We start from the raw sequence: 13,823 nt of genomic DNA on the forward strand, positions 1-13,823 counted from the left end.
GTTCCAGCGGGTGGATCCCATCCTTCTCGGCTTAATCCGTCTCGGGATTCATTGCGTTCAGTTGCCCACGTTCATTGTGCAGCTCCGTTATTAGGTGACAGCAAATAGGAAATCCTCTGTAGTTCAGCCCGTTTCATTTTGGTTCAGCTGTTGCGGTCCTCTGAAGGAGGTTCTTAAGTGTTCCTTTTTTCGATACTTTTCTTTCTATGTAGTTATGTGATGCTGTAAAAAACGATGTTAAACCTCGTGATTGACAGCTGAGACTAACCAGTGATTGGTCGAGCGCGGGTATCGGCATGAAAATGGCAGCGTCCGTATTTCCGAGATATTTTGGCTTCATTTCCGTACAGTTGGAGGAAGAAGAACTGCGTTGTCCATCTTTATTTACAGTCTACGGCTAGCAACTGTAGATGATCCATTTCACACAGGTTCCATATTCCATAGTTTCCAGTGATTTTCCCCCTCCGAATGAAGTGGATAATTCTGAGTGAATTTCCAGAACACAGAATCTGATGGGTTTTGAAAAAAAAAAAAAAAACAGTTGGGGCCTGCATAAGAAGTCAGTGTCTGGTTGGAAAACAACGCTGTCCAGTGGAAAAAAATCAGGCTGTGTTCTCGTTATGCGCTTCTGAATGGGGTAATGAACTGAGCTCGCCCTGTCTGCTGCAGAGGTACCACACACACACACACGCACACGCACGCACACACACACACACACACACACACACACGCACACACACACACACACTGCTGCTCTCACAAAGTGTAATTTCAGCCCTTAGCTTTGACACTTCATAAATAAATAAAAATACTCTCTGCACGACTCTATAGTATTTAGATACGCGTGGTGTTGGGCGTCATCAACCGATCCAGAGAGCTGGACGTCATTCACCTGCAGGAGGATGTTGATTCCTCCGGTCTCCGTATCTTTGCTTCACATCTCCATTCCCGCTCAGCCGCGTCGGCTCAACGGGAGCTGGATTAAGATAACGGGCGTCTCCACGTAAACATCCGTCACTGGTGATTTAGATGTTGTCTGAAAAGCCTGCGGTGATGTGGTCGGACGTTCGCCTCCCGAGGGATCAACAACCACAGGGCAGGCCGCAGCCGCTCGGCCTCTCTCGTCTGGGTCTCGCGGCCCCTTTTTTTTTTCTATTGTGAAGGAGACGATTCCGATTTTTTGAATTCTTTCATTTTGAGCTTTGCGAAACATTTTCTTCTCTCTGGCAGTTAAAAAAAAAAAATGTTCTTCTTCCTGGCAACAGGCTTTTATAGCTCAATGTTTGTGCACTGACGTTGAATCCCCCAAGTCGAAAAGGGAAAAGCCACAGACGGCATCGTCCTGCAAGTCACATCCCATTTGCCTTATGTGTCCTGAGCGGTGACCACACCTTTCCCCCTGCGACACTCTTACATAATTACATAATCACCTAGACACACACACACACACACACAATGTCAGCTATCCTTAGCGGACCCCTTCAGCCTCTAACCAACCGCGGCGTTGGAGAATTAGCGTCACTAGCTGCGACCGGTCAGGTAGGTGGAATTAGAGGATTAAACATTCTGCCTCTGCTGCTCTGTGGGGCCTCGGATGGTGTGTGTGTGTGTGTGTGTGTGTGTGTGTGTGTGTGTGTGTGTGTGTGTGTGTGTGTGTGTGTGTGTGTGTGTGTGTGTGTGTGTGTGTGTGTGTGTGTGTGTGTGTGTGTGTGTGTGTGTGTGTGTGTGTGTGTGTGTGTGTGTGTGTGTGTGTGTGTGTGTGTGTGTGTGTGTGTGTGTGTGCGTGCGCTTCTCACACGTCTGATCTTATATTTATAGCTGAATAAACTCTTGAGTATATTATACAGGACATTTTTAGAGGCGCGTGTCTCTGTGGGCAAAGCCTCGAGAACCCGAGAGTGAAAATATGTCACTGAATCCGAGTCGTTGTTCACTTGCTTTTTAACGAGGTCTCTGGTCCAATCAAGACTTTCCTGCGTCCCAAAAGAAAAAAGGGGAGGGGGGGGGGTCTCTCGAGGGCGTCGTGTCTCGGGTCTGCGGGGAATAACTCTCGTCCCCTGTGGTGAGAGGCCGAGCGGCATCACGACAGCTGCTGCTGCTGCTGCCGACTCACGAGCATATGGTCAAACACTCTGCAATCTAAAACACACACACACACACACATCTGGGAAAAGTTCCTTTGCTTCTACATTTGGGCGCCGCCAAACTAATCCCTTTAAACTTTGTGTATCACCCTTTGCCCATGTACATGTTCAGTCACGCAATCCAGTCAACTGTACACGATCCCCACGGAGGATCGCACCCTGTGGGAAATGTGACACATTGCTTATGCGGACGGACACAAAATCCAATTTTTTGGGGGGTGGGTTCGGATTGTACCGGTCCATTGTGGTGAAGAGGCAGCTGAGTAAGGCAGTGAGGCGAAGGTTTTTTTTAATTTTTACAGATCAATCTACGTTCCGACGATCTCACCTTTGCCCGTGAGATCTGGGTAGTGGCCGGAAAAAAAGATTGCGAATACCTGTACGAGCGGCCGAAATGAGCCTCCTCCGTATAGGGAGGCTGGGCTCAGCCTCGGTGATAGGGTGAAGAGTTCCGACATCTGGAGGGAGCAAAGGAGTCAGTAGAGGGGATTCGGGCGCCTTCCTTCCGAGGTTTACCGGACACGTCGCAGGACTCGCTGGAGGGACGACGTATCCCACCTGGCCCCCCCCTACGAGGAGCTGGGAAAGTGTGGCCCGGGGGAGAGCGGGTGTCTGGAACATCCTGGTTAGCCGACTGCCTCCGCAACCCGATCCCAGATAAGCAGAAGAAAATGGATGGTTGGATTAATATTAAGTGGGTTCAGACCCACTTTAGCATCGTTCATTTCTTTGACTAAAAAATTCCTGGGGAAAAAATGAGTAAGTCCACAAAATGTTATGACGGAAATGAAGGTAGCTACGATATTATAGATTGAGAACAACACAAATGGTGAGCATCTTCGCAGGACAAATTCTGAGATCTTTCTTGTTTATGTATTATTGGTATTTTATCTTAAAAAAACATATTCTTAACAGTATTTACCAGTTTTCGATTTAAATATTATTCAAATTAATTGGCTTTTTTGTCAAATGTATTAAGTGGGCCGTTTAAGGAATTTGTCTTGAGCTGCAACAGTTAATCGACTAGTAATTAATTACTAAATTAATCGTCAAATTATTTTGATAATCGGTTCAAGTAGTTTTTATGAAAATATGTACACATTCTCTGATTTCAGCTTCTTAAATGTGAATATTTTCTGGTTTCTTTGCTCCTCTGTGAGTATAAACTAAATTTCTTTCGTTTGTGGACAAAGCAAAACATCATCTTGGAGTTTTGGGAAACACAATCAACATTTTTCACCATTTTATGACATATTTTGGACCAAACAACTCATCGATTAATCGAGACAATAAACGACAGATTAATCGATTATGAAAGTCATCTTTAGTTGTAGCCCTTAACTGGTCATAACTCAACGATTGAACCTGAATTCAAACCAAATTAAATAAAGGGATTTTAATTTCTCCGTCAAAATGTATTTATTGTATTTATGTATTTAATATGGTTTTAACCCCAACTCAGGTATATCCAACAGTGATGGCAATTCCATTATTTATTAGAAAATAAAAAGCCAACACTTATCATTGGATTTCTTTTACTGATTTTAAACGAGCTCAGTCTCCAGTAATTCATGATGAACTATGTTTTTTAAACGGACAGATTGAAGCGTAATATGCGTTTCAGCGGCTTCGCCGACACTCTGTGAGTTTCCTTATTCAAACATGGGTTTGAATCATTTCAAAACATTTTCCTGCGGCACGTTGGGTCGGTGCGATCCGGCTCCATGACGCCGGTCAGAGAACAAACTCACCTCAGGCTCCTCTCTCGCTTTTGTCCGCTCTCCTCTCCCGCTGAATGTAATTGCACAGGAGTTGCGTAATTGCTTTGGGGTGGTGCCGCTATTTTAAAAAAAAAAAAGAAGCTCTTTGTGCCGACCTGCAGTGTTTTGTCTGTAGTTTTCTTTTCTTATTGTTTGCCCTGTTATTCATCTCTGTCAGATTCACTGAGATGACCTCAAGATGTAATGGATGTCCTCCTCAGTCTTGTTCTGTTCCGAGTACGCGGAGCGTTTTCCGTTGCCAGTTTCTTTCCCCTGTACCCGTATCCTTCGCACAGGAACGTTTTAAAAGGTGGTAAATGGCAAAAGAAACACAGCAGGCATGCATGAAAACAAGCAGCTCAAGAAGCTGAACAGCAAAACATGAAACTCAAATGGCTAATTAGGGCTGCGACCAAGGATTATTTTCAATATCGATTCATCTGTCTGATGATTTTGTCGATCAGTCGGTTCGTTGTTTGGTCCATAAAATCTCATTAAATGGTGAAAGACGTGGATCGTGTTTCCCAAAACTCCAAGACAATGTTTTGTTTTGTCCACAAACCATAAACATTCAGTTTACTGTCATAGAGCAGCAAAGAATCCAGATTTTTTTTATTTTCAATAAAAACTCATTGAACCGATTAATCGATTATCAAAATGGTTTGGCGATTAATTTAGTAGTCGAGTACTAAGTGTTGCAGCTCTATGGGCAATACATTTGAAAGATGCTAAACAATGTGACCTCTCCGTTAAGTTCTCCTCATTTACCTCCCACGTTTTAGGTTTTTTTGCCCGTGTCACAGAATCTGTGATGTCACATCCGGAAAGTCGTAAGTCATTCATCCCACATCCACCTTTTTAATGAATCAGTGGATCGTTTGTCTATGAAGTGACATTGAAAGGTGAACATGTCGTCAAATGTCTTGTCTGGTCCGACAGTCGGGGTTTACTCTCCGTGTTGCTTCCTTTTTTTCTCTTTGTCGCTGCATCATCAAACCAAGATGAAGCTTGAGTTGAGGAAAAAAGAGTCTGAATGATCTTCTTCCGCCGTCAGCGACGCTGGGGCTGTGGCCGAAGACGGAAATATTAAGAAACATTTCCTACTTGTGTTACGTAATACCGTACTGGAAACTGAATGTATGAGGAAGTGGAGGTGTTTTCACACACTGTGTGTGTGTGTGTGTGTGTGTGTGTGTGTGTGTGTGTGTGTGTGTGTGTGTGTGTGTGTGTGTGTGTGTGTGTGTGTGTGTGTGTGTGTGTGTGTGTGTGTGTGTGTGTGTGTGTGTGTGTGTGTGTGTGTGTGTGTGTGTGTGTGTGTGTGTGTGTGTGTGTGTGTGTGTTTTTGTTTGCTTGGTCTGTGGTATGCAGCAGAGCAGGTTCATCTGTCGAGGAGGAAAAGGGGAGGAGCATGTGGAGCTCCTCCTCCTCCTCCTCCCTCCTCTTCGTCCCTCCTCTTCGTCCCTGGCCTGTTGCTCTCAGACTTCACAGACTTTGTTGCCATCTAAAGGACTGAGCTGCCTGCTCCTTCACACCAAACACCATCTTTGAATCTGCCTCCACGTTGATTTGATTAGATTTATTGATTCAGGGTGATCGGGTTTCATCTGAGGAGGACGCAATCATATTGATTGACTGTGAAATAAACACATAGGCTGCAACTAATCTGGTTATCTTCGGTTGTTTCTTTGATGAAATGTTGATTAAATAAAACACCAGAGAAAATATGGATGTAATGTTGATCACAACTTCCCGAAAGCTCAAAGGTCACGTCCAAAAAACAAAGTAAATTAAGTTTAAGGCTGAAACTATTGCTATATACTGTTATTACTGCAATGTTTTCTTCATGAATTATTTTGTCTATAACGCTGGCGTCCTGAACCCAAAGTTATTCAGTTGTGTACGACAAAGAAAAACTGATTCACATTTAAGAAGCTGGAACCAGCAAATGTTTGACAAATTCAGATCATTCAGTTATCAAAATATTTTTTTCTATATTCATCAATTTACAATAACAGAAATCAGAACAACAACAGAATCCTGGACGTGTCTGAGTCTAAAGAGACTGTGACTGGTGGCCGGAGCTTTTTGAAACTTGATATGTGAGTTAATATGGATATTGTCTGCACGTGAGTCCATTTTGGGTCACCAGGGCCAAAATGAACCGGTGGTCGTATCGAGACGGGACCGGTGGCGTTGGAGAGATTATTGGAAGGCCTTTTCATATTCGTCATCTTCTTGCGGTAAAAGTGAGGTTGAGGACGGATGACTCACTGTTCTTTCGTCTCTCTCTCAGATGGTGTCGTCGGGCCGCGGCCGCTCCGAGTCGCCCGTCTACACCAACCTCCAGGAGCTGAAGATCACCCAGGGCAGCCTGCCCCCTCTGCCGGCGGGCTCGCCACTGCACGCGCTCGGCGACTGGGAGACCCACCGGGACCAGAGCGGCCGGCACTTCTACTACAACCGCTGCACCCAGGAGAGGACCTGGAAACCCCCGCGGGCCAGGGACAGCACCGGGAACTCCAGGGGGGATCACCACAGCGCGGGAGATAGCTCCGAGGTGAGGACCAGCAGAACACACACACACACACACACACACACACACACACACACAGGTGTAGACACATCTGAACTTCCAGTGACAACACTCCTCGTTGAACACGCGGCAGCTGCAAGTAGGTGAAAGTCCTCAAATGTTGATCCTGATTTAAGCAGCTCCGTTTTCAGCTCATACAGGAGGTGAACGGCAACGGGGGAGGATGTAAGACCATGAGAGGACTTTGTCATTTGTGAACATGTGGTCAGTCGCAGCAGAACGTCAGATGAAACTGTGTGAAAGGGACACCAGCTATTTTGAGAGGGTCTATGAATTGGTCATTAACTTTTATTATAAATTAAGGCCAGAATTTAGCCATACTGGATTTAGACTATTGGTTTTCTCCTAGTATCTTACATGAGCAGGAGATTTAGTTGAACTCCAAGATGACATGCAGCTCTTCAGAGCTCAAACATACTGAACATGAGATAAACAATCAACGTATGATCAGATCCATATAATTAGATCAAAATATGATATTAAAAGAATACGTAGAAAAAGTTTGACATGCCATGCGATAGAAAACTTGGCCTCGACAACACTCAAACTGAAAAACTAGAGAAAATGCAAAACCAGTTGAAAGACGAGAGTCGAACCAAAATGACCTGACTGCAAAAAACCCTGAGCTCGAACTGGTTTTCACAGGCGTAGAATTACAAGCGCTCACGCCCACACACTCACACTTTCTCACGTATATATAGATATGTACTCGGAGTCGGACGCGTCGTGAGTCAGAGACAGATATTAAATGTTTCGCTCCTGATGGAGAGTGCCGCACACGTCTGCAAAAACTCGATGACAGATTGTTGTGGGAAATGAAAGTTTGCCTTTTTCTTTGCTGACATTCAGATTTTTATATATATATATATATATATATATATATATATATATCAACACCAGAATAACTCGTTCTTGTGATCAGAGAGAAAACACACCCAGACGTTAAGTAAATACTTTAAGTAAATATTATGATTTTGATGTATTTGATCAACGACGATTATGACTCACATGGGCACAAACACTAGGAGATTATTTTTTTCCTCCCATAACTTTATCGTGCACCAATCAAAACTGGCTCACACTTTCTTTTTTTTCACTTAAATATTATTATTATTATAATTATTATTATTATTAGACACAGAACGACTGAGCGAATACAAGAAACAGGGAAACATACAAGCACAAAGAAACACAAAACAAAAAGAACTACAAATAATTAAATGAAATACCTTGATACGCCATGAAAGTGAGAGTAAAAAGAACCAACTAAAAATAAAATTGAAATAAAATAGAATTTAAAAAGATTACAAACACTGGGAGATACTGGACTGAAGTCTGCACCACGCTGCCACCTACAGGCGACCGGCGGTCACTGTCACTGCAGCAGCCTCCTCTAGATCGACACGTGTGAAGCATGAACATTGTTGATTTCTAACTCTCGACGCCTCTTCTGTCTTTACTGTAGTAAACTGGTGTTGTTGTTGTTGTTGTTTCTGGGCGCCTTGCTGCTTTTTCCTCCTCTGTAACTCTCCGGTGAAAGATTTCCCTCTCTCATTTTCTCTCCCTCCCTCCCTCTCTCCCTCTCTCTTACGGTAGACCACTCCTCTGTCGCTCTCGCCGTCTTTCCTCCCCTTCCTCTCGCTCTCCATCGGCCGCCTCCAGCCCCTGTCGTCGTCGGAGGACACCTGCTTCAGCGCCTACTCCAGCCGGTCGGACAGCCGGTGCGGCTCGCCGCCGCCGCCGCCGAGCGGCTGGTCGGAGGAGACGGACGAGTACGGCCACACGCTGTACGTCAGCGACCGTACGCACGAGAAGGTTCTGCTGATCTTCTTCTGCCTTCTTCGCCGTGGTGGTTTCTGGGGTTCGGGCGGGGGGACGGGGACGGGGACGCATGGGGGTTGACTGATTGTGATGTTTCCACCTGTATCTGCAGTTCATCTCCTAAGACACGCAAAGACATTTCCCCTGTCATCCTGAAATCATTGTAATCCGTATAATCACATGGACTTATCTGCAAAAGAAATGATCCGCTGCTTAAATTCAAATTTAAAGTGACGCGAGTTATATGTAAGAGTTGGAAACAGCGTGGGTTCAGGAACAAATTCATTATAAGCGTTATAAACGTCAGTCGCTCAGTAGGTGTGATGTTCGTCGAGACGTCAGGACTCAATAATGAGTCTGTGGTTTCTTCTCTCTGTCCGTGTGTGTGTGTGTGTGTGTGTGCGCGTAACCACCAGTGGTTAAAACACGTCGACGACCAGGGCAGACCTTATTACTACAGCGCGGACGGCTCCCGGTCAGAATGGGAGCTGCCGAAGGTAAGACTCCGTAGTCAGACTCCTGACAATTTATCAGATGTGAAGGGGAGGGGGGGGGTTAGAGCTGCAACAGTCAATCCATCAGAAATCGACTACGAAATAAATCGGCGAACTGTTTTGATAATCGATTAATCGGCTCACGTAGTTTTTATTGGGGGGATAAAAAAGGCTAAATAAAATTTCAGCTTCTTCAATGTGAATATTTTCTGGTTTCTTTGATCGTCTGTGATGGTAACTGAATATCTTTGGTGTGTGGACAAAACAAAAACATCATCTTGGAGTTTTGGGAAACATGATATTTATGATATCTATATATAAATGATATGACATTTTCCACCATTTTATGGACCAAGCGACTTATCGATTAATAATCGACAGATTAATCGATAATGACAATAATCGTTAGTTGCAGCCCCAGTGTGGTTAACACCGACAATTTTAACTGTTATCCTCAAAGATAATATTTTGTGAAATCCATATGCTCATGTTCAGGTAGAAGAGAATAACTGGTGAGCTCAGATAGACCATCGATTAATCGAGCCCCCCCCCAAAAAGAAAATGCGCTCCCACATTCTAGGAACTGACACGTATACGGTTGTCTGACATTTGGTTTTTTATGACTTATATTTCATTAATGTTTTTTTGTTTTTTTACAATTTTAACATTATACAAATAATCAAATCACAAACATGAAAAAACTCTTAACAGAGGACCGAAAATAAATAGATGGATAGAAAATCAATAAAGAGATATTTTAAAAGGAGGTGCATACAGTTTAATAATAATAAATCTAAAAAACGAAGACTAAGACCAAAAAAACCCCCCAAGAGGTCAATAATCAACCAAGTAAGACACTTCGATTAAAAATCCAATATTCTCTTACTGTGATTTGCCTAGAGGTGTGTAAAAATGCGACACAATTTAATTCATAAATGTCTGTCAACGACGCTGCTGTGCTTAACTCTGTTTACCCACTTGTGATTATTATGATCTGCAAAATGAATATTCAGTTTTTGAAGGCCGAATAAGCCTCACGTTTTCAGGTGGAACTGACTCGCCGTGTTGGGGTGACTACATTTGCATTTGACGAAATTATGAGACGATTCCCTGTTCCCTCTCTCGCTCTCTCCAGTACAACCTCTCCCCTCCCCAGCTGCCGGGAGAGGCCACGAAGAGCCGCAGTCTGGACAGGAAGCACATGGAGCCCATCGTCCTGACCAAATGGAGACACAGCGCTTACGTCCAGGAGCCCAACGACAAGGTCTGACGCCGACATCTGCAGAACACAGTCTGCCGTTGAACTCTTCTCTTACACACTTGCCAGTTGTGGCGTTACGTCTTTTTGGATGGATTTCGATGCTAACTGTACGGTGCAGCTGCCGTGTTCACCCATGAGATGTATTTGATGAGTCGTCAGTTTCAGTTGTAGACGTGTTCCATTGCAGCGGCTGTTAAAAACCAGACGTTTCCGCGCAGGCTCCGCCCGCCCGCACCCGTACAAGCACAAAGTCAGTATAGACCCGTCGCGCCGACCCATCGGCCAATCAGACTGCATGAAGTGAATCAGGACACTGGAGTCATAATTACAACTCCCGTCTTCATGTTTGATAAAAACATTGTTTTTTCTTTTCCTGCATGATTCCCAGAGTTGATCGAAGCTTCTTTTTTTTTTTTCATTTCAATCATTTCACTTAGAAATTTTGACCTTCAATCGTTAAAACCTGGTTAATTTAAGCTCCTTTAAAAAAAAACATAAAAGTACAATGACGCAATAAGATGCGCAATGTATGAACAAGGTCGCGTGTTTCTGAGAAAACACTGCACCTGCATCCACGAGTAATTAATAATCCACTTGACGTCAAACAGGTTCTTTGACAGCTTCATAATCTCACCGTTAATTCTTTCACCTCAAATCATCGTCTCATTAACTCTCTGTTGTTCGACCGTGTGACATATGTCATTTTTCTTTCCATCCCTGTCTCCTCACCAGGACGCTCCTCTGGGCCCCGTGCCCCCCTCCCCCGACTCCGACTCCTGCCCTTCGTCTCCCAAGCCCCCCGCCTCTGTCAGTACTCACCTCACCTCACCACGCTCGACACTCGCTTGCAGCGTGACGCAGGGTTTCTACACTGGCGTGGGAAAACGTGGAGATCGTTTGAGAAACGTTTTAAAAACTTGAGCCTGTGTAGAAACACTGATGACACCCACCAAACGCCAGGCGTCATTAGGACGTTGGAGGTTTTCTTGCGGGGGCTAAATCTGGTCGGTCCGTCGTAGCCTTTGTTTAAAAAAATAAATATATAGCAATTGAAAAGTGTGTTTAGTCCGACAGATTTGGTCCAAATTTAGCCCCAAATGAGTCGTTTAAAACTGGGCTGTATGTACAGTAGAGACTTTATAGACTTTTAAGAAGAAAGTCGTAAATTTACATGAAAAAGTCACAATTTCACCAGAATAAAGTCGTGATTTTACAAGAATTTTTTTAAATTTTATTTAATATTATATTACGGAAATAAACAGCAACCCAGAGAGCGGGCGTGAGCCCTGGCAGCAGCCTCCTCCGGTGTCGTGTCACACTGACGACAGGAAGGTTAATGTCACGTCGTCAGATGTTAAAACGCTTATTAGGCGCTTTTGCTCGGTGACCTCGACTGAAGTTACAGCTTCACGAAGTTTCTCCACGTGTCTCTTTCCAACACATGGCTCCGCTCCTCTGACTTTTCCACACTGAAGTAGCACAGAGACCAAAATTTACGACTCAATCCTCTTGAATTTTACGACTTTATTCTCAAATTCTCCAAGTTTTTGTCCCACTCAATGTGGCCCGAATACTCCGCTGTAGTTTCCACGGTACTTTCAACTCATTTTGGTGGGACACCGCTCAGTTTGTGTTTTCAATCACACGGGGGCTTTGTGCTGTCGGGAGAAACACTCGAATCATTGTTTGGGTTCTCTCCCTGGTCGGTGTGATCTTCCATGTTTCCCCTTGAGACGTGTAATCAGAAAAAAAGGCTGAAGATCTCCGGCTTAAACGCAGTTTAGCCGGGATCATAATTTAATTCCTCATGCTCTCTCCCTTTCCTTTTCCCGTGGTTGTTCTGGTGGTGGGCTGTCTTGTAGGCGCTGGTGGTTTTATTATTGACCAATATTGAGCTCTGGTGGCAGCGTGGTCCTCCGTGAATCCTCCTCAGTGGTCGTCAGTCACAAGTTGTGCGACCGACTTGTTCATTTATTTTTTCTCTCTCTCTGCAGCCGTCAGAGAAGTGTGGAGTTCTGAATGTGACAAAGATCACGGAGCACGGCAAGAGAGTCCGGTGAGCAGCTCCGACTCGCACATTATCCCCCGGTCCCAGTGTAACCCCGTGTCGTGTAGACATTAGTTTTGCTTTGAGCTAATTTTTATATTCGGAATGCACATTTTGATTCCAGTTAGGGATGCGCCGAATGTTCCAACTTATTTATTTTAAGTTATATTGTGCTTTGCTGGTATAAAAAAAAAGAAGTTCATTGTTATATGAACATTGATGAATTGTACTTTTTTAATTACATTTTTTTCCGCTTGTAAATCAAGACCAAAATGCACTTTGAGGCTGTTTAAATTATGCATTGGTGAAAAACTGTAAAAAGAAAGAATTGTTTGGATTCGCTTTCGGCCAACAATTTTCATTTGGGTGCATCCCTAGTTCCAGTTCTTATCAATGAGATTATTCTTTATCAAAATTGAAGGAGACATATTCTGCTTTTTTCAGTTTGTCCCTTTCCTCTAGTGTGTTGTTTAGTTTTTTTTGTGTGTATGTAAAGTCTTGAACATTAGGAATCATTTACAGTTCTGTGTTGAGTGCAGTGGGGTTTTTTTTTTACATGTTTAGATGCCTGTGACGGTGTGAAAGTATTTTTCTAAATAATATTAACTGTTTTGTGTTTTCACTCAAACTTGTACCAGAACCAAATTATTGAATCATTGAAATATCCCGTGAAAGAGTGAGAATATGACAAAGGCGTCCGGTGCCACTTTGACCGCTTGGTCCAAATAAACCTGCTGATAAAACAGACGGGAAACTACAGCACCTGCAGTATTTATGTACTCAAGAGTGTTTTTCTTATGAACCGTCTCCTGCAGGAAGAACTGGACCTCGTCCTGGACGGTCCTGCACGGGTCCACGCTGCTGTTCGCCAAAGGACAAGGAGGCGGAACCAGCTGGGTGAGCGACAGATACTGTCTGAGACTAAGGTACAGAACGTACAGTAGGAGGAGTTGATCTCCATCGTTCGGGTGCGAGTCTGCTCCGTCTCCTTTCTCCTCCGTTGAGTTCGATCCAAAAGGAGAGTCTCAGTCTAAAAGGGCCTGGTGCTTCTTTCATTCCGCAGGATATTCAGTTTTTACTCCTCTTTGTCCTGCGATGGTCCGGACCGAAGGGATCACCGGAGAAACGGCGCGTTGATTCTTTTCTCTTCCCTTTGTCCAGTTCGGAGGCAGCCAGTCCAAACCCGAGTTCGACGTGGACCTGCGGGGCGGCTCGGTGGAATGGGCGTCCAAGGACAAGTCCAGCAAGAAGAACGTGATAGAGGTGGAGCAGAGTTGTCTATGTCGTCTTTCGTACATGCGTGTACATGAAGAACACACGAAGAAGTGGAAAGGTTAAAGACGGTTTCATGAAATTCAAAATCCAGACAAAGCTGAATCTCTTGTCTCTCCCCCGGTCGCAGCTGAAGACCCGACATGGCACTGAGCTGCTGATCCAGTCGGAAAATGAAGCCGTCGCCAGCGACTGGTACCGAGCTCTGCAGGACACCATCAGCACCCACGTGAGGGACCGACACGCTCAACGCGCTCTGCACAAAGTGCTCGTCTTAGCTCAGGAAACGAGAGCGTTGCTTCTCCCAACGTGACTGAAGTCCGTGTGCGAAAAGACAACGCCAAAAAAAAATCATGCGGCCGAACTCTTACAAGTAACGCAACGTAAAACTCTCCAGACGTTTGGTATGAACGCGCCACTACATGAAAGAT

At 44.4% G+C, this 13,823-nt stretch overlaps 1 protein-coding gene across 7 annotated transcripts in view; it reads left to right on the forward strand.

Annotated features, from left to right (window-relative positions):
* LOC118310584 (rho GTPase-activating protein 12) overlaps positions 1-13,823 on the forward strand; it is a 46,044-nt gene that overhangs the window by 27,590 nt on the left and 4,631 nt on the right. For 2 of the 7 annotated variants that reach the window (XM_035633629.2, XM_035633628.2), the window contains exons 3-12: positions 6,198-6,461; positions 8,094-8,312; positions 8,735-8,815; positions 9,948-10,076; positions 10,261-10,323; positions 10,806-10,880; positions 12,068-12,129; positions 12,936-13,017; positions 13,282-13,383; positions 13,523-13,621. In XM_035633629.2, coding sequence (XP_035489522.2) covers positions 6,198-6,461; positions 8,094-8,312; positions 8,735-8,815; positions 9,948-10,076; positions 10,261-10,323; positions 10,806-10,880; positions 12,068-12,129; positions 12,936-13,017; positions 13,282-13,383; positions 13,523-13,621 — 1,176 coding nt within the window. The remainder of the gene's footprint in view (positions 1-6,197; positions 6,462-8,093; positions 8,313-8,734; positions 8,816-9,947; positions 10,077-10,260; positions 10,324-10,805; positions 10,881-12,067; positions 12,130-12,935; positions 13,018-13,281; positions 13,384-13,522; positions 13,622-13,823) is intronic. The other 5 variants (XM_035633631.2, XM_035633630.2, XM_035633634.2 and 2 more) reach the window with 5 other exon arrangements.

The sequence above is a fragment of the Scophthalmus maximus genome, chromosome 5 (genome assembly GCF_022379125.1).
Source record: "Scophthalmus maximus strain ysfricsl-2021 chromosome 5, ASM2237912v1, whole genome shotgun sequence".
Lineage (NCBI taxonomy): Eukaryota > Metazoa > Chordata > Actinopteri > Pleuronectiformes > Scophthalmidae > Scophthalmus > Scophthalmus maximus.